This window comes from Mangifera indica, chromosome 7, assembly GCF_011075055.1.
Source record: "Mangifera indica cultivar Alphonso chromosome 7, CATAS_Mindica_2.1, whole genome shotgun sequence".
Lineage (NCBI taxonomy): Eukaryota > Viridiplantae > Streptophyta > Magnoliopsida > Sapindales > Anacardiaceae > Mangifera > Mangifera indica.
The window spans coordinates 6,318,728-6,340,248 of record NC_058143.1 but is presented as its reverse complement, the minus strand read 5'-3'; the positions used below and the strand labels follow the sequence as shown (position 1 = coordinate 6,340,248).

Below are 21,521 nucleotides of genomic sequence, written 5' to 3'. Positions count from 1 at the left end.
TTTTGGTAATATTTTAATATTTGCAAATAAAACAAAATAATACCAAGCCCATCTAAGAGTACATTTAACAATCTTTAATAGAATTTATCTTTTTTTTTTTTAATTTGCATCCTTTCTTAAGAGGAATTATATTATTTAAAACTTTTCTACGCCATCTTTCACGATCCATTGTTGGAATTTTAACTGTGAAAACGTATGAGGATGGAATGTGTCAGAGGTCCTCATTCTAGGGTCAAATATTTGATATGATTGTTTCGTCACTAACTGATGTATACAATTTGGAGCCTTGCACAAACTATTCTAAGGTAATATTGATTAGAATCTGAATAGATTTTGGTGTCCACTACTATGTAGTATAAATACATAAGAACAAATTAAAAATATGCATATTTATTGGAATGTCTATATCTACAATGTAGCTATCAGCTAAGATGTATTCAATAGGAAATTAATTATATGAGTTTGAGTGTGTCGATTTATTGTTAGCCCTCTTTTTTCCTTCCTATACAATCCTTTGTATTTATAGGATTAACGAGGATAAATTATATTTAAATTTGGATAGTTAAGATATTTTTAATTCAAGTAAAATTATAAGGATTTATTCATATTCTAACTTAAGATTTCATCTTTCTTATGTGTTTTTCAATAAAAGATTTGACTATTACACACTTTCATTATTTAGACGCAAGACTCCATGGTTAGCATTTTCGTAATTTGAATGGATAGACTTGAAAAGTTACATAAGAAAAAAAGATATTTCATATTCTTTTGGGTTTTTCTAGAAAAAACTTATCAAACACTTCATTATTTAGACGCAAGACTCAACTATTATCATTTCATAATTTGAACAAAGAGATTTGAAAACAAAATTATATTCTTCTTTGTTTTTTTATAAAATACTTATTATTAACAGTTTTGTTATTTACATGGAAGATTGGTCATAATTTCATTGATAAGACTTAATAAGTGACTTACAATAATATTATCATGAGATTCATGAAATTTCTTTTTTTAATTTGTCTTGATACATGTTGAAATTTCAATATTTGAAAACCCTTCAATTACGAAAGTGCTTTTAATTAATAAATGACTTTGACTACAGACTCATATTTGAAAGTTGATAAAGATTATATTGTCTTTTCATAATTTGAATGGGAAGACTTGGAAACAAGATTATATTCTTCTTTTTCTTTTTTATAAAATACTTATTATTTCGTTATTTACACGCAAGACTTATTATAATATTACCACAAGGTTCAAGAAATTTCCTTTTCTAATTTGTCTTGATATATGTTGCAATTTCAATATTTAGAAGTCATTTAATTATGAAAAGGGCTTTCAATTAATAAAGACCAAAAAACTTATTCCCACCTAAAGTTTATTTTTTCTCCCAAGTTTACATCCTTATCTTTTAAAAACTCATATACCCACTTGTCAGTCGTTAAGTTTGTTAGTTTTATGAATGAAATTGTCATTTAATTAGTAATATTAAAAAAATTAAAATTTTATCTCTTTTTCCCTCCTAAACACTAAAAATTAACACTTTTTCCTAGGTCAACTTTTAAAAAGTAAAATTTCCCCCTAGGGACATTTTTTTCGATGACTAGCCACCTTCTCCGATGATTTTTAGGTGATGTCTCTTCCTCTTTGGCGTGTTCTCCTTTTGACATTATGTGGCATCAACGTTAGAGAACGAAGACAGTTCGTCTTCATTCTCTAACATCGATGTCATACAACATTGGGAAGAAACAACATCAAAAGGAGGACATGCTAAAGAGGAAGAGATATCGCCTAGAGATCACTAGAGAAGTTGGCTAGTCACAAAAAAAAGTCTTTGAGAAAATAGAAACCTAGGGCAAAATGTTTCTTTTTAAAACTTGGTGTAGGGGAAAATTGTTAGTTTTAAGGGTTTAGAGGAGAAAATGATATAAAATTTTAAAACTAACGGATTCGGTTAACTTTCATAGTTTATGGGTGGGTATATGAGTTTTTAAAAGATAAAGGGTGAAAACTTAGGTAAATAGTAAACTTAGGGTGGGAATAAATCCTTTGACAATTAATAAATGACTTTGACTATAGACTCACATTTAAAAGTTAATAAACTTTTCATAATTTGAACAAGGAGACTTAAAAACAAAATTATATTATTCTTTGTCTTTTTATAAAACACTTATTATTAATAATTTTGTTATTTACACGCAAAACTTGTCATAATTTGAACGATAAAACTTAATAAATGACCTATAATAATATTACTACAAGGTTCACAAAATTTATTTTTCTAACTTATCTTCATATATGTTGAAATTTTAACATTTAGAAACCCTTTAATTACGAAAACGTTTTCAATTACTAAATGATTTTGACTATAGACTCATATTTGAAAAATGAGAAAGAGTAACGAAATTTCATTAATGAGAAAATATGAAAGTCTTTAGTCAAGTTTTCAAATTTATGATAGCAAATTTATTGCCCATCAATTGGTGGAAAATGTTTAGATCAAAATAGTAATTGACTTGTGGCTTTAAATATTAATTGATTTAAAATTATTTGCAATTGAGTTATTAATAATTTAAAAGATTATCAAATCCTCTTATGACAGGTTAATGTTTTAATTTCAAATAATTATTAATATTTACTAATTTGTGCCAATATTTTAGCTGACTAATAAAATAAATAAAAGTGCATATATATTTGTTTGTGTGTGAGTCAACTACAGTAAATATATTTGCAATGAATTCATTTAAGTCAATAATTACTTGTTATAAATGATGCAAATTTGAAAAAACGTAATTTAGTGTATCGGGATATTAATTAAAATAGGCAAAAAATTTTTCGCTTTTACCTTTTTAGGCAAACGCACAGTAGTTTTACTTTTATAAGCAAATTTTTTTGTAACTCCAAAAATACCCTTTCAACCCTGTATACGTAGGCACTGGAAGAAAGGTTTGAGTGCGCGCGGAGTGTGTGGGTGCATGCCGAGTGCGTGGGTGCGTACGGAGTGCGCGCAGAGTGCGTGAGTGCGTGTGGAGTGCGTGGTGCGCACAGTGTGAGTGCAGTGCGCGCACTATACATAGTGCACAGTGAGTGTGCAGTGTGTAAACAGTGAATGCACAGTGTGCGCACAGTGAGTGCACAGTGTGCGCACTGTGCATATATTATATATATATAATATTATATTATTACATATATTTATTATATTATAATATTATATATAATATATAATAATATAATATATATATTTAAAAATTATTATTATTATTATTTATATATATTATATTAAATATTATAATATTTAATATATATATTTATTAATTATATTTTTTATATTATTTAATATATATATATATATATATATATATATATATATATATATATATATATATATATATATATATATATATATATACATATATATATATATATTTAAAAGAAAGGGTGCGCGCACTGCACGCACACCCTCACACTTTGTTTATATATATTAATCAGGGTGCGCGCACTACTCACGCACCACACGCACTGTGCGCACCGCACGCACCACGCACGCACCGCGCGCACTCTGCACGCACTCACGCATTCAAGTTTTCCTTCCAGCACCGACGTATACAGGGTTGGGAGGGTATTTTTGGAGTTATAAAAAGTTTTGCTTATAAAAATAAAACTACTATGCGTTTGCCTAAAAAGGTATAAACGGAAAAATTTTTGCCTATTTTAATTATTATCCCTTTAGTATCACCTATATTACAAATTTTAAATATTAATAATATATTTTTACACATTAGAAAAATAGTAAAATTTTTAGCCGTCTTATTTTCTCCACTTTGTAATTTTATTAATGCTAAACAATTAAATTTTATTAAAATATCAATTTTGTTTTTTTATATAATTTAATTTAAAGAAAAAAAGAAAGTATTGCGTAGTTTATAAGTCCATCTTTTGTCCTGTCAAATTTGTAAATTAAACAATAAAAATTGTTGGTCCATTAATTGATGAAAATTTGAAATTTCTATATAAAACTTAATTCTTTATGAGTTGTGTTTGAATGATAAATCTTGTGCCAATAATTCTTTTGGCCTAATATATATATATATATATATATATATATATATATATATATTTTGACTATTACTATTCATGTATCTCAAGAAAAAAAAAAATTTCATCTTCTTCTGGGTTTTTCAATAAAAAACTTGATTATCAGACACTTCATTATTTAGATGCAAGACTCAACTATTAACATTTTCATAATTTAAATGAAGAGATTTGAAAACAAAATGATATTCTTCCTTTTTTTTTTTATAAAATACTTATTATTAACAATTTTTTTATTTACATGAAAGATTTGTCGTAATTTGATCGATAAGACCTAATGAGTGACTCACAATAAGATTACCACAAGATTCACGAAATTTCTTTTTCTAATTTGTCTTGATATATGTTGAAATTTCAATATTTTGCAGCCCTTCAATTATGAAAGGGCTTTCAATTAATAAATGACTTTGACTATAGACTCACATTTAAAAGTTGATAAAGATTATATTGTCTTTTCATAATTTGAACAGAAAGACTTGAAATTAAGATTATATATATATTTTTAAATAAAATACTTATTATTAACAATTTTGTTATTCACACATAAGACTTATTATAATTTGAATAATAAGACTTAATAAGTGACCTATAATAATATTACCACGAGATTCATAAAATTTCCTTTTTTAATTTGTCTTGATATATGTTGAAATTTCAACATTTAGAAGTCTTTTAATTATGAAAAGGTTTTCAATTAATAAAGGCCAAAAGACTTATTCCCACCCAAAGTTTTTTTTTCCCCCCAAGTTAAGATATTTTATCTTTTAAAAACTCATATACCCACTTGTCAGTTATTAAGTTCATTAGTTATATAGATGAAATCGTCATTTAACCAATAATATTAAAAAAATTAAAATTTTGTTTCATTTTTTCTCCTAAACTCTAAAATTAACAATTTTTCCTAGGTTAAGTTTTAAAAAGTAACATTTCCTTCTTAGGGTTTTCATTTTTTCAGAGACATTTTTTTCGGTGACTGGCCAACTTCTTCGACAATCTTTAGGTGAAGTCTCTTTCTCTTCGGCGTGACTTCCTTTCAACACTATGTGGCATCAATATCACAGAACGAAGATAGTTTATCTTCATTCTCTAACATCGATGCCACACAACACTGGGAAGAAACAATATTGGAAGGAGGACAAGTTGGAGAGGAAGTGACATCACCTAAAGATCACTGTAGAAGTTGGCTGGTCACTAAAAAAAAAAGTCTTTGAAAAAATGGAAACCCTAATGGGAAATGTTACTTTTTAAAACTTGGTTTAGGAGAAAATTGTTAGTTTTTATGATTTAATAAGGAAAATTATATAAAATTTTAAAACCAATAGATTTAGTTAACTTTAACAGTTTATAGGTGGGTATACATGTTTTTAAATGATAAATAGTGAAAACTTAGGAAAATAGTAAACTTTTGGTGGGAATAAGTCCTTTGACCATTAATAAATGACTTTGATTGTACACTCACAATTAAAAGTTAATAAACTTTTCATAATGTGAACAAGGAGACTTAAAAACAAAATTTATTATTGTTTGTCTTTTTATAAAACACTTACTATTAATAATTTCATTATTTACATCCAAAATTTGTCATAATTTGAATGATCAGACTTAATGAGTGACCTATAGTAATATTACCATGAGTTACACAAAATTTATTTTTTTAATTTGTCTCCTTATATGTTGAAATTTTAACATTTAGAAATCCTTTAATTACGAAAGAGTTTTCAGTTAATAAATGATTTTGATTATAAACTCACATTTGAAAAATGAGAAAGAGTAAGGAAATTTCATTAATGAGAAGATGTGAAAGTCTTTAGTCAAGCTTTTAAATTTGTGATAGCGAATTTGTTGGCCCATCAATTGGTGGAAAATGTTAAGGTCAAAATAGTGATTGACCTATGGCTTTAAATATTAATTGATTTAAAATTATTGTAATTGAGTTTTTAATAATTTAAAAGATTGTCAGAATCCTCTTATGATATGTTTATGTTTTAATTTCAAACAATTATTAATATTTAATAATTTATGCCAATATTTTAGCAAATTAATAAAGTAAATAAAAGTGTATATGTATTTGTTTGTGTGTGAGTCAACTACAGTAAATATATTTGTAATGAATTCATTTAAATCAATAATTACTTGTTATATCATTTTCATGTTACTTTTTCAATAAAAATTAGTGATGCAAATTTTAAAAAAGGTTATTCAGTATCACTTATATAACAAATTTTAAATATTAATAATATATTTTGACACATTAGTAAAATAGTAAAATTATTAGCCATTTTATTTACTCCACTTTGTAATTTTATTAATGCCAAAAACATTAAATTTGATTAAAATGTCAATTTTGTTTTTTATATAATTTAAATTAAAAAAAAAGTATTGCGTAGTCTATAAGTCCATCTTTTGACTTGTTAAATTTGTGAATTAAACAATAAAAAATTGTTAGTCCATTAATTGATTAAAATTTGATATTTATATATAAAACTTAATTCTAAATGAGTTGTATTTGAATGATAAACCTTGTGCCAATAATATTTTTTGGCCAAATTAATATATATATATATATATATATATATATATATATATATATTTATATATATATTGACTATTATTATTTGTGTATCTCAATTAATTTTGAAATATTTTCACTAGAGCAATGTTATGCGTATGACTTTGTACATAAATAATGATGTGTTATCATATGATTGGATAGTTAAAAATTAACAATGTTATGCGTTTATTTTTAAATAATGATGTACCATGTAATTATAAGGTGATATGTTATTGTTTGTTCACAAAAATTATATATATAGTTTTATTGTTCTCAATAATACACAATACTAAGTTTAATTTCCAAAATATAAAAAATTGTTTAAAAGATACATTTAGTCATAAACGGGGTTTAATTTAGATATTAAAAGATTATCAAAGTAATTTTAATTTTATTATAATTATATTCTTATTTATTAATTTTTTAAAATAAAAATACTCTTATTTTTAATTAATATAACAATTTGAAAATTTTTTAGAATAATTACACTCAAGGATATTTAATTGAATAATATATTAGTATTTTTTATTACATTAAATTAAATACAATAATTATTTCACTTATCAATTTTTATCAAATATAGTAATAATATATCCAAAATATTTTAGATAATATATATTTGTGATAATTTTTATTTTTAGTAATAAAATATTATTCGAACCAAACGTATCCTTAATGAAACAGAATGCGTTAGACTATCAAATCTAGCATCATCTAGTCTGATCCAATATGTTTTAATTAAACTATCAAACTATATCAAACCATTGTAGACTCTATCTAAACTAACAAATATAGCATAAGCAATATATTAATAATATAACATTTATTGTTTCATTAAGGTTATAATAGGTAAGTTATTGGATTTTATGATAAAATTAGTGTTTTAAATTAATTTTTTTTATATTTTTTGAAATTATAATTATTGAGTTGATTATATATTAGGAATCTAGAAGCTTGATAATTCTATAAACATGTTGACAAACTAAGTAAACAAATATCGTGTAATCTACTCCTTATTTATATGATTAATGAGGATAAATTACATTGAAATTTAGATTGTTAAGATATTTTCAATTCAAGTAAAGTTATAAGGATTTATTCCTATCCTAACTTAAGATTTCATCTTTCTTATGTGTTTTTCAATAAAAGACTTAGACTATCACACACTTTCATTGTTTAGACACAAGATTCTATTGTTAGCATTTTCGTAATTTGAATGGGGAGACTTGAAAAGTTACATAAGAAAAAAAGAGATTTCATCTTCTTTTGGGTTTTTCAATAAAAAACTTGACTATCAAACACTTCATTATTTAGATGCAAGACTCAACTATTAACATTTTCATAATTTGAAAGAAGAGATTTGAAAACAAGATGATATTCTTCTTTGTTTTTTTTTTATAAAATACTTATTATTGACAGTTTTGTTATTTACACGGAAGATTTGTCATAATTTGATCGATAAGACTTAATGAGTGACTTACAATAATATTACCATGAGATTCATGAAATTTCTTTTTCTAATTTGTCTTGATATATGCTGAAATTTCAATATTTAGAAGCCCTTCAATTACGAAAAGGTTTTCAATTAATAAATGACTTTGACTATAAACTCACATTTGAAAGTTGATAAAAATTATATTGTTTTTTCATAATTTGAATGGGAAAACTTGAATACAAGATTATATTCTTCTTTTTCTTTTTATAAAATACTTACTATTAATAGTTTCGTTATTAACACGCAAGACTTTTTATAATTTGAACGATAAGACTTAATAAGTGACGTATAATAATATTACCACAAGGTTCATGAAATTTCATTTTCTAATTTGTCTTGATATATGTTGAAATTTCAACTTTTAGAAGTCCTTTAATTATGAAAGGGCTTTCAATTAATAAAGACCAAAAGACTTATTTCCACCCAAAGTTTATTTTTTTCCCAAGTTCCATATACCCACTTGCCAGTTGTTAAGTTTGTTAGTTTTATGGATGAAATCATTATTTAATCAGTAATATTAGAAAAACTAAAATTTTACCTTATTTTCCCTCATAAACCCTAAAAATTCACAATTTCTCCTAGGTCAAATTTTAAAAAGTAACATTTTCCCTCTAAAGTTTTCATTTTTTCAAAGACATTTTCTTTGGTGGCGGGGTGACTTCTCTGACAATCTCTTGGTGATGTCTCTTCATCTTAGTGTATCCTCCTTTTGACACTATTTGGCCTCAATGCCAGGGAACAAAGACGATTTATCTCCGTTCTTTAACATCGATGCCACGTAACACTAGGAAGAAACAACATTGGAAGGAGGACATGCTGGAGAGGAAGAGACATCACTTGGAGATCACTGGAGAAATTGGCTAGTCACTGAAAAAAAAAGTCTCTAAAAAAATGGAAACCCTAGGGGCAAATTTTACCTTTTAAAACTTGGTTTAGAGGAAAAAAATTAATTTTTAGTGTTTAGGGAGAAAAATGATATACATTTTTAAAACTAATAGATTTGGTCAACTTTAACAGTTTATGGGTGGGTATATGGGTTTATAAAAGAAAAAGGGTGAAAACTTAGAAAAATAGTAAACTTTGGGTGGGAATAAGTCCTTTGACCATTAATAATTGACTTTGATTATAGACTCACATTTAGAAGTTGATAAACTTTTCATAATTTAAGCAGGGACGTAAAAAGAAAATTATATTTTTCTTTGTCTTTTTATAAAACACTTATTATTAATAATTTCGTTATTCACACGCAAGACTTTTCATAATTTGAATGATAAGACTTCATAAGTGACCTATAATAATATTATCACGAGGTTCACAAAATTTATTTTTTTAATTTGTCTTCATATATGTTGAAATTTTAACATTTAAAAACCCTTCAATTACGAAAGAGTTTTCAATTAATAAATTACTTTGACTATAAAAACACATTTGAAAATTGAGAAAGAGTAACGAAATTTCATTAATGAGAAAATATAAAAGTCTTTAGTCAAGCTTTCAAATTCGTGATAGCAAATTTGTTGGCCCACCAATTGGTGGAAAATGTTAAGATCAAAATAGTAATTGACTTGTGACTTTAAATATTAATTGATTTAAAATGATTTGTAATTGAATTATTAATAATTTAAAATATTATCTGAATTCTCCTATGATATATTAATGTTTTAATTTCAAATAATTATTAATATTTAATAATTTATGCCAATATTTTAGCAAATTAATAACATAAATAAAAGTGTGCATATATTTGTTTGTGTCGGAGTCAACTACAATATATATATTTGTAACGAATTTATTTAAATCAATAATGATTTGTTATATCATTTCCATGTTACTTTTTAAATAAAATGAGAGATGCAAGGTGATATAGATCCAAAAAAAGGTTTATTTAGTATCACTTATATAATAAATTTATATTTTGACACTTAGTAGAATGGTAAAATTATTAGCCGTTTTATTTACTCCACTTTGTAATTTTATTAATGCTAAAAACATTAAATTTTATTAAAATGTTGATTTTGTCTTTACATAATTTTAATTTAAAGAAAAAAAAGTATTGCGTAGTCTATAAGTCCATCTTTTGACCTGCCAACTTCGTAAATTAAAGAATAAAAAATTGTTGGTCTATTAATTGATTAAGATTTGAAATTTATGTATAAAACTAAATTTTAAATAAGTTGCTTGAATCATAAATCTTGTGCCAATAATTTTTTTGGCCAAATTAATATATATATATATATATATATATATATATATATATATATATATATATATATATATATATATATATATATATATATATATATATTTACTATTACCGTTTGTATATCTCAATTAATTTTAAAATATTCTCTCTAGAGTAATATTATGTGTGTGACTTTATACATAAATAATGATGTGATTATACATAAATAATTACTATGTGATTAGATAATTAAAAATTAAAAATAAATCTTATGATTAGGTGATATGTCATTGTTTATTCATAAAAATTATACATATAGTTTTATTGTTCTCAATAATACTTATTACTAAGTTTAATTTCTAAAATATAAAAAATTGTTTAAAAGATAAATTTAATTATAAACCACGTTTAACTTAGAATTAAAAGATTATCAAAATAATTTTAATTTTATGATAATTATATTCTTATTTATTGATTTTTTGAAATAGAAATACTCTTATTTTTAATTAATATAATAATATAAAAAAATTTTAGAATAATTATACTCAAAGATATTTAATTAAATAATACATTAATATTTTTTTATTACATTAAATTAAATACAATAATTATTTTACTTATCCATTTTTTTTATCAAATATAATAATAATATATCCAAAAATATTCTAGATAATATAAATTTTTAATAATTTTTCATTTTTAGTAATAAAATATTATTTAAACCAAATGTATTCTTAATGAAACAAAATGCATTAGACTATCAAATAACAAATAACAAAATGCACCATCTAATCTAATCCAATATGTTTTAATTAAACTATCAAACTATATTAAATATATTAATAATATAACATTTATTGTTTCATTAAGGTTATAATAGGTAAGTTATTGGATTTTATGATAAAATTAGTGTTTTAAATTAATTTTTTTTCATATTTTTTAAAATTATAATTATTGAGTTGATTACATATTATGAATCTAGAAGCTTGATAATTCTATCAACATGTTGACAAACAAAGTAAACAAATATCGTGTAATCTACTCTATTGGTTGATTGAGATTGTCATGACTAAAACTAGAAAAGTTAAAAGAGACTTGAATTTCAGTTCTATATATATAGCTCAAAACAAAAAGAAAAAAATCAAAGCATACGAATTGATAGATTAAAAAAGAAAAATATGATGGAAAGGTTGCTAATTAAGTTGCTATTGATGGTTGCAATAGTTTTAGTTCAAGCATACGGATTCAAAGGTTTCTTGGAGAAAGAGAGGATTGGTCTATTAGAATTGAAATCTTTTATAAGATCAGTCAGTAATAATGAAACAGAAAAAATTCTTGTTTCATGGGTTGATGATAAAGCATCTAATTATTGTGAATGGGAGCGAGTTCAGTGCAATGCCACTATTGGACGTGTCATCAAACTATCCCTCAATTATACTGTGCAAATCAAATATATTCAAGATCTTCGGAGACTTCCAACTCTAAATTTGTCTTTGTTTCATCCTTTTGAAGAGCTGAGAAGTCTTGATTTATCTGAGAATAACTTTGGAGGTTGTCATGAGAATAAAGGTATGTTAGCTCATATTAAATTACTTTTGTAAAAGTTAAGCAAAAAGGTGATTATATTATCTTAGTATAATTCAGATTCAGTTTATTGGCCATACAAGAAATTGATGTCAGGGTTGCTGACATTCTTAGTTAAATTATAAAACATGGTTATTATGTGTCAAAGAATTTCTGTCTATATATGTATGTTGATGGATTCATTGATTTGAATCAATAAATATCTAGAATAAATTATAAATATAATAAATGAATAATATATTGCTATTATCTTTACAGCAAATGATGGCTTCAGGAGTTTGAAAAAACTCAAGATCTTAGATCTTAGTTACAATTACTTCAACGTCACTTTTTTATCATACTTGACTACCATAACTTCACTTACCACTTTGAATCTTGAAAGCAATAATTTGGGAGAAGGTCTCAAATGGGTGAAACAAGGTATACAATATTCAATTAATTAATCTTAATTTATTTTTGTTTCTAATTTAAAAAACTAACTCTTTTTTCTTGGTGCAGGTATTGATTTCATCTTACAAACTTAAAAACGTTGGATCTAAGTTATAATTATAAAATTAATAGAATTTATAACAATACTCACCTCTTCTTAATACGTTAATACTAACATTCTTAGGGTTGTTGTTTGTTGTTGTCTTTTTTTTTTTTTTTCAGTTAATAGAATTTAGTTACACCAAACTTTTAGTAATTATAATACAGATAATGTGTTTGTATTTTTAAACTAATACTGTTTGAATAATTTTTTAGTATTTTTATTTATTATTATAACCTTATATTTATAATAATTAATTATATTTCTCAATGGCAAGTAGTATAGTTTTTTTATGCATAAAGGTAATAAAAATTGATATCAAATACCTGCAGCTATCCGAGCTTTCTTTGCTAGTCAAATACATCATCTGTGATTAAGGCAAATTGTAGGAATAAATAAAGTACCTAAATACAAGCATTTTCATATGAATTTTATTATCAAATCATGACAATTTTCTTTTGTATTAAATTACTTAATTCTCCTTTTAATATTTTTTATTTAAATCTATCACATAATGTAGGGTATTTTAGGTAATTAAGTTTTGTAATTATGAAAAGCTTTCAAATTTTAGAATTAAGTTAGAAAATTTTATTTTTTCTACTCAATGAAAATTCTAAAAATAAATGATAATTAAAAAATAAAATTCTATTTCTAATTAGATTTAAGATAAGTGATAATAACAAACAAGTGTGTGTGTGCGTATATATATATATATATATATATATATATATATATATATATATATATATATATATATATATATATATATATATATATATATATATATATATATATATATATATATATATATATATATATTCTAATTATAGTGAATTAGTTTATTTATAATATAAGAATAGAAAAAATCATACTAAAAATTGGTGTTCAAATATGTGAAGTTTTAACCAGTATATAAAATTACTAATATTTTTCATTTACCATCAAGCAGTTTTTATTTTAAATTTTTAAAGTTGAAAATTCAAATTAAATTGGTATATAGAAATTTAATCTTGATATTAGAGGATTTTACTTGTGGATATTATTAAACATATTTTTTAGATATAGTTTTAAACAGTATAATGAACTTTTGATTTTTGAATTAGGTTAGTTTTACTAAATTCTCTTCTAAGTAATTAAAATTTCAAGTAATTTATATATTTGTGTACATAATTATGTATATTATTTCTATACATAGTTTTATTATTATTAATTTTATCTTATGGTTTAACATGTTGAAATAGTATAATGAATTTATAATACTAGAATTCGGTTGGTTTTCCTAAATTTTCTTCCAAATAATTAAAATTTTGAGTTTGATGGCATTCAAACTCTTTTCTTTTTTTTATCTTATTTATTTCTTTATTTTTTTGCAGGTTTAGCAAATATGACAAACTTGAAAATATTGGATCTAAGTTCAAATCAAATCAACACTTCTCTGGCAAGTTTAGGTATGTAGCATTTATAAATTCATAAAATTTTGTGTTTTGTGCTATAAATATCACACTTAAAAAATCAAATATAGTTAGAATATATAGAATAATGCATCTAAAAGGCAAAGCATTAAAATTTGATGATAAATTATGCATATGCTAAATAGATGACAATACACTCACATAACCAAGATTTTATACCAATAGTTTAGTAGTATTGTACAAGTAGACAAATATTGAAATATTATTATTTGCAAAAATCTTTTACTACCCTAATAATACCTATGATTATTGAATTATAATTATAAATTATTATTATAAAAATAATTGATTATGTGATAATCAAATTCAATTGTGTCTATTTGACAAATAAATTAAAAAGACGATTGTTTGTGTTAAAATGTCTAATACACTTTACACTCTAGCTTTTAGATTAAAATGAATAAAATAATTAATTAAATCCAATAATTTAAAAAACCTAATTTTATAAACTTTTGGGTTATAACTTCAATAATTTAAAAATGTGATTAAAATTGCAATTATATTGTGCACATAATAAACTATCCTAATAATGTAGATTAAATAAGTAATACTAAACAATAATTAAGTAAATAAATAAATAACAGACAAAGCATAATATATAGAAATATTTTAATTTCTTATTTAGTAATAAAACTCTATCTTGATACAGGTTTACAAAATATAAAAAGTTTAGAAGAGTTATATACGAGTGATAATGGAATGAGCTGTTCTTTTACTTCGTTAGGTAAACCTTTCTTTAATTTAAATATGTAATACTTAAAAAGTTATGTAATATTTCAAAGTTGAAAATTTAAATTAAATTGGTATATAGAAATTTAATCTTGATATTAGAGTATTTTCCTTGTAGATATTATTAAACATATTTTGTAGATATATTTCTAAACTGTATAATGAATTTATAATATTTGAATTGGATTGATTTTCCTACTTTACAGTGTATAACTTTTCTTCTTTTTCTATGTGATTTTCAAACTCTTTTCTTTTACATCTTATTCATTCTTTTTTTTTTTTTGGGCAGGTTTAGCAAATATGACAAACTTGAAAACATTGGATCTAAGTTCCAATCAAATCAATACTTCTCCAGCAAGTATGCACCATTTAAAAATTCATAAAAATTTGCGTTTTATGTTATAAATATCACACTAAAAAATCAAATATAGTTAGAAATGCTCTTGCATATATAAAACAATGCATTCAAACAAAAATTTATTTTTTAATTATCAATTATAAATATTAAATACATGATAATAAAATCATATAACGAAGATTTTATGTCAGTGGTTCAATAGTATGATACAAGTTTACAAAAATTAAAATATTATCAATTTTCATGATTACTTCACTATCCTAATAATTAAATATGAGAGAAACAAGAAAATATAGTAATATTTTAATTTATTATATATTTAATAATTTATCTCTCACTTGATGTAGGTTTACAAAATTTAAAAAGTTTGGAAAAGTTGATTATGAGAGATAATGGAATAAGCGGTTCTCTTACTTCATTAGATAAGATTAAAACCTTCAGTTTAAATATGTAATACTTAAATACCAATGTTAAAACTCTTAAAAGTATGTTGATATGTAGTTTAAGTTGTTGGATTCAATTAGTCTTTGAGAATGTATAATTATCTAACTTTTTTTATAATTACCTATCTGATTTTTATATTTTATCTCTTTTTTATTGGTGCAGGCTTAGAAAATTTGACTAATTTAAAAATATTGAATTTAAGTTATAATCAAATCACCAATGCTAAAGGTATGAAAATTTGCAAAATTTTTTGTTTACTGTTAGAATGAATATTAACACCTTTTATAATTAAACCTTTATTCCAAGTACAGTTTGCATAATATATAGATAAATAACAATAAGAAATATTTCAAGTAAACAAACTTATAAAATAAATAAAGTGAAATAATTTAACATATCTATCAAATCAATATGAGTTGAATAAAATGTTTAGACAATTTAAAAGTAAATAGTATTACTTTTTAGGCTAACTATATTTCATTGTATTTGTTATGACTCGAATAAATTATTCAAATCATATAAGGTTTTTAGAGAGTTATTTTTGTATTATAAAATATAGTTCTTTCATTGGGTGTAAGATTAAGGAAACTATGCATTTTGGACAAAGTTTATACATGTAGTTATATATGCAGTTAGCTAAAAAATATTGGATCTCTTGGTGCAGGTTTTGCAAATTTGACAAACTTAAAAATATTGGATCTACGTTCAAATCATATCAACACTTCTGTAGCAAGTTTAGGTATGTAGAATTTAAAACTTTGTAAAATTTTGTGTTTTATGCATATATAAAATCAAATATAGTTAGTAGTACTCTTGCATATATAAAATAATGCATACAAAAATATTAAAATTTGATTATTAATTATGCATATACTAAATAGAAGACATTACACTCATATAACAAAGATTTTATACTAGTAGTTTAGTAGTATTGTACTAGTAGACAAATATTTAAATATTATTATTTGCAAGAATACTTCAATCCCCTATAGGAATAATTGATTATGCAATAATTAAATCATGCATATTTGGTATAACTTATAATTATTGAATTATGAAAATCATAATCCAATTGTGCATGTTTGAAAAATAATTTAAAAAGTAAATTATTTGTGTTAAATCTCCAATAAGTCTAATGCGATAGCTTTTAGATTAAAAATTAAAAATTAATCATGCAATCAAATAATTCAAAAGAAGAAAAACTAATCTTACTAGCTTTTGGATTATAACTTAAATACCCTAAAAATATGATTATAATCACAATTACTTTATTCATATAATAAGTTATCATAAATATGTCATACTTGATTATTCAATCAAAGAAGTTGGATTAAATAAGTTATACTAATAAGTAATAAAGTAAATAAATAAAAAAAAAAAGAAAGAAAGATATAAGGTAATATTTTAATTTTTTATTTAGTAATCTAGCTTTCTTCTGATGCAGGTTTACAAAATTTAAAAAACTTGAAAGGGTTATATATGAGTGATAATGGAATGAGCGGTTCTCTTATTTCGCAAGGTAATATTAAAGTTTTTAATTTAACTATTTAATACTTAAATACTAATATTGAAACTTTTAATAATAACTTGATATATAGTCATATATGTGGGATTCAATTAATCCATGAGAATGAATAATTATCTAACTTTTTCTATAATAACCTATTTGATTTATCTTTTTCATTGGTGTTGGTTTAGTAAATTTGAGAAATTTGAATATATAGGATTTAAGTGGTAATCGAATGCTAAAGACAAAAAAATCTAAAACTTTATTTTTATTGTTAAAATGAATAATAGCCCCTTTTGTAATTCAACCTTTATCCAAGTGCTGTTTGCATAAATAACAATAAGAAATGTTTTAAGTAATCAAGCTCGTAAAGTGACAATCACATAATATGTCTTAATATATGTTGAAGAGTCTTTATAGAAAATTCAGAAGTAGAGTACTACTTTTTAAACTATGTACATTTCATTGTATTTGCTAATTGGCTCAAATAAATTAATTAAATCATATAAGGTTATTGGAGAGTATTTTTGTATTTTAAAATCTAATTATTTCTCTTGGTGTAAGATTAAAAAAATTTTGAAAAACTTGTGTTGGATTTGAGTAAGTAATGTAAGATTACTAGATAACAATAGTAATAAACATAGGTATTGGACAAAGTATATTGTTGTCTAGGTTATCAAAAAAATAAAAGTTTATTGTTCTCTTGTATACATGCTCTAGAAATTAACATATTCATTTCTATTAACGAATTTGTATATGTAGTTAGCTCAAAAGAGTACATTTGCAATATAGTTATCTCTTCTTTTTTTGTTAACAACATTTTGTTAATTTATTTTTTTCATACAATTCCAAAATTCCCTTCATAATAAATTATACCAATGTATGTATGCGTGTTTAACTTTGTCATTTTCTCTATTTGATCCTATTTTTAGGAATATGTGAATTGAAGAACTTGGTTATATTGGATCTCAGTTTCAACAGTTTCGATGGTTACCACTTGAAATGCCTACGCAACTTGACTAAACTTAAGGCTCTTGATCTTTCAGTTAATCGGTTAAGTGGGAAGTACTTGTCATTTGTTACTGATGATCTCGCATCCCTTGAATATTTGTCACTTTCCCATAACAATTTAAAAGATTCCTCGACTGATGATATGATTCAACCTGCAAGTGGAAATCGGCTTCCAACATATCAATTGAAGGTCATCATATTACAGAATTGCAGCTTAGATTTCATACCTATTTTTCTTTCATACCATTACAATTTAAGATTTATTGACTTTTCTGATAACAAATTAGTTGGAAATTTCCCCACTTGGTTGTTAGAAAATAACACCAAATTACAAGATCTAAGTTTAAGGAATAACTCATTCTCAGGGATCCTTCAAGTGCCCAAGTCTAAATGCAATTTACATCTTCTCAATATTGCTAGCAACAATTTCACAGGTCAGGTGCCTGAGAATATAGGTACAATTTTGCCTAGCTTGTCGTATATGGATATGTCAAAGAATTTATTACAAGGTAAAATTCCTTCTTCAATGGGTGAAATGAAAAGACTTAGTACTTTGGACTTGTCTAGTAATAATTTTTCAGGAGAGTTACCTGATAATTTTGTTAATGGTTGCTTCTCATTAACAATACTAAGATTATCAGATAACAAATTTCAAGGGCAGATTTTTCCTAAGCATATGAACCTAACACAATTGCAGTGGTTATACTTGGATAACAACAACTTTAGTGGGAAAATCGGAAATGGACTCTTGAACGCAACTTCTTTATTTTTCTTAGATATCAGCAACAATAAGGTATCTGGTCAAATTCCACAATGGATTGGCAAAATTTCAAGTATTGTCTATCTTTTAATGTCAAATAATCTTTTAGAAGGTACTCTTCCTATTGAGCTAAGCAATCTTGAAAGACTTTCAATGCTAGATATCTCTGAAAATAGGTTGTCGGGATCCATAACACGAGACTTTAATCTTTCGGTGAATCATCTTTACATGCAAAAGAATACTCTTAATGGATCAATCCCAAATTCATTGTTCGAAAACTCTGACTTGATTACAATTGATTTGAGAGACAACAAGTTTTCTGGAAATATTGATCCCCGTTGGTTTAATGATCATTCAGCTCTTCATTTTCTTCTCCTGTCAAACAATGACCTACAAGGCAATATTCCTAACCAATTGTGTCAACTAAGAAACCTAGGTCTCTTAGATCTTTCACATAACAAACTCAATGGGTCAATACCTTCATGTTTTACTAATTTGACATGTTGGAGTATGGTAGGAGACAATGATTGTAAGCCTTTTGTTTTGGTGAGTTATTGGGGTATTGCTAATGATGAACTAGATTTCTCTTATGATTTAACAGTTTCATCATTTTCTATGGAGGAAAGCCTTTATGAATCATTAGATACAGAAATATTTTTTGAAGTGGAGTTTACTATGAAAAATAGATTAGAGTTGTACAAAGGATATACTTTTTACAATGTTGCCGGATTAGACTTGTCAGACAATGAATTAACCGGTGAAATCCCATCAACAATTGGAGAGCTCCAAGGAATCTTAGCATTGAATTTATCTTACAATTCATTATCAGGATCTATACCAGAGAACTTTGCTCACCTGAAAGAGATAGAAAGCCTAGACCTTTCCCACAATAAGTTAAGCGGCCAAATTCCTCAACAATTAACCCAACTATATAATTTAGAGGTCTTCCACGTGGCACACAACAACTTATCGGGATCAATTCCTAATCAAGCTCAATTTGGAAGCTTTAATGAAAGTGACTTTGTAGATAATCCTTATCTCTGTGGCCAATTAATAAAGAAGAGTTGCACTAATGTGGCAATACTGTCACCTCCAGCAGCTATGACAGATGAAGATGATGATAAATCTGTTATTGACAGGGCAGCATTCGGTTGGAGTTTTGTTGGATCATATGTTGCAGCTATAACGGTGTTGATAGTGATCCTTTGGATCGACTCGTATTGGAGTGGTATCTGGTTTAATTTCATTGATGTATTTATTTATTTATATTTTCATTGGTTTTCTAAGTATGTTTGATATTAATTTTGATCAATATATATGTCATAATAAGTTGATATCATTTGAATTTTCATGTTTAAGAAGCTACTAGTGGCTCAATCATATGTCAGTCAAAATTTTAAGTTCAAAGATGGCTTCTCTTCAATTAGTTTAAGTTTATATGTTGCAGGTGTCTCTTTGTTCATTATTCCACATTGGTTAAAGATTAATTGAGTGTGAGCATACATGTTAGCTTTTAGATTGGCAGAGACGCACAATAACAATTTTGTGGAGCCCAGCACTCTATAATATTTAGACACTTTTAAGTGTTTTTTTTTTTTTTTATATAGTTACTTCATAAACTTAAGTATGTTTTTTTCTTTTAAGTTTATAAAAGAATTTAATCTGAAGAAATATGATATTAATTCAACAGTAATATTACATATATTACTTCAATTGATCATTGGTCTATGTATATAACAAGTTTGTTTTTTATGTTTGTCATATCACATCCTAATTTGAGTTGAGTTTGTTGTTCATTTGATTTCTCATTTAATATTAATTCTACTTTTTACTTATGAATATTTTTTAGATTTTTTTACTTATGGTAAGTTTTTATGTGATTTTATGCCACAACATATGTTCACAATTCTGAACTTGTATAAGTAAACAATAAAACTATGTATACCCATTTTTGATACATAATTTGTGTACACAGATGAGATGTTATCATGTGATTGAATGTTTCTTTATCATATGATGACACATGTTTTAAAATTAGCTAATTATATGATGACATATCACTGTGTGCATGAATTATGTACCAAAAATGGGTACATATAGTATTGCTCATAAGTAAAAGAGAGAAAAAAAAAACAAGATTTTTAATGTGTTTTGACCGGGTGTGTTATGTAGTTTATAAGGGGTGAATACAATGGAGTAATTTGTCAATTTTCCTCTCGGTGTCTAGATTGCTTTTTTATCTACAGGATGATGAGACTAATTTATATTCAAATTAGGTCAAAAATTAAAAAAAAAAAAGGATTATCAAAAGATGCTTAATTCAAATATAACACAATTACATAGACAACTTTAGTCTCTTGTTTAGCTTTTGCATATTCTTACAAGTCCAGGAGTAGATTAAAATGAAACCTAAAAACCTAATCATGATTGAAGTAGTAATAACTTAAAAAAAAAAAAGAAAATAGATCAGAGTGAACGTTAATAAATACTTCATCATTCAGCCTGCAAACAATTTTAAAAGAAAATAGAAAATTAGCAATTCCTTCCCGAGGTTTCTTCAAGATGATTACCCAAACGTAAATACTACGTCCAATCTAAATATTTGTGAGAAAAAAGAAGGCCTTAAACTGGGCTTTGGAAGGAGGTATGATGATAGTAGAATTTGTAAATTAAGATTTTAATTTGCATCAACAATAAATTGTCATTTTCTTCAGAATGGAATTTGAATTCTATGACAGAGCACTAGCTGACAGTAAGGTCAAGCTTCGAGCTAGCTAACACACTAGGAAACAAAATAAATACTGTTA

The 21,521-nt window shown here is 24.7% G+C and overlaps 2 protein-coding genes across 4 annotated transcripts; both read left to right on the top strand.

Moving 5' to 3' along the window:
- The first annotated feature begins 11,485 nt into the window (after positions 1–11,485).
- Positions 11,486–12,637, top strand: LOC123219931 (receptor-like protein 14). The gene is made up of 2 exons (XM_044641904.1): positions 11,486–11,889; positions 12,163–12,637. The coding sequence occupies exons 1-2, from the start codon at positions 11,499–11,501 to the stop codon at positions 12,345–12,347; spliced, it is 576 nt and encodes a 191-aa protein (XP_044497839.1). The 5' UTR covers positions 11,486–11,498; the 3' UTR covers positions 12,348–12,637.
- Positions 12,638–13,775: 1,138 nt separating this feature from the next.
- LOC123220691 (receptor-like protein 13) lies at positions 13,776–20,140 on the top strand. 3 transcript variants are annotated; one of them, XM_044643246.1, is made up of 7 exons: positions 13,776–13,881; positions 14,555–14,629; positions 14,924–14,992; positions 15,599–15,664; positions 16,101–16,175; positions 16,881–16,955; positions 17,876–20,140. In XM_044643246.1, the coding sequence occupies exons 1-7, from the start codon at positions 13,818–13,820 to the stop codon at positions 20,008–20,010; spliced, it is 2,559 nt and encodes an 852-aa protein (XP_044499181.1). In that variant the 5' UTR covers positions 13,776–13,817; the 3' UTR covers positions 20,011–20,140. The 3 variants fall into 3 exon arrangements, with proteins under 3 accessions (XP_044499181.1, XP_044499182.1, XP_044499183.1); XM_044643247.1 differs by lacking the exon at positions 15,599–15,664; XM_044643248.1 differs by lacking the exon at positions 14,555–14,629 and having other exon boundaries at positions 13,794–13,881.
- The last annotated feature ends 1,381 nt before the right edge of the window (positions 20,141–21,521 follow it).

Bases quoted from the DNA above. Each gene is read 5' to 3' on its own strand.
- LOC123219931 (XM_044641904.1), top strand. From the start codon at position 11,499: ATGATGGAAAGGTTGCTAATTAAGTTGCTATTGATGGTTGCAATAGTT. The intron at 11,890-12,162 runs GTATGTTAGCTC...TTATCTTTACAG, and splicing joins AGGTTGTCATGAGAATAAAG to CAAATGATGGCTTCAGGAGT.
- LOC123220691 (XM_044643246.1), top strand. From the start codon at position 13,818: ATGACAAACTTGAAAATATTGGATCTAAGTTCAAATCAAATCAACACT. The intron at 15,665-16,100 runs GTATGAAAATTT...CTCTTGGTGCAG, and splicing joins TCAAATCACCAATGCTAAAG to GTTTTGCAAATTTGACAAAC. The intron at 16,956-17,875 runs GTAATATTAAAG...TCCTATTTTTAG, and splicing joins CGGTTCTCTTATTTCGCAAG to GAATATGTGAATTGAAGAAC.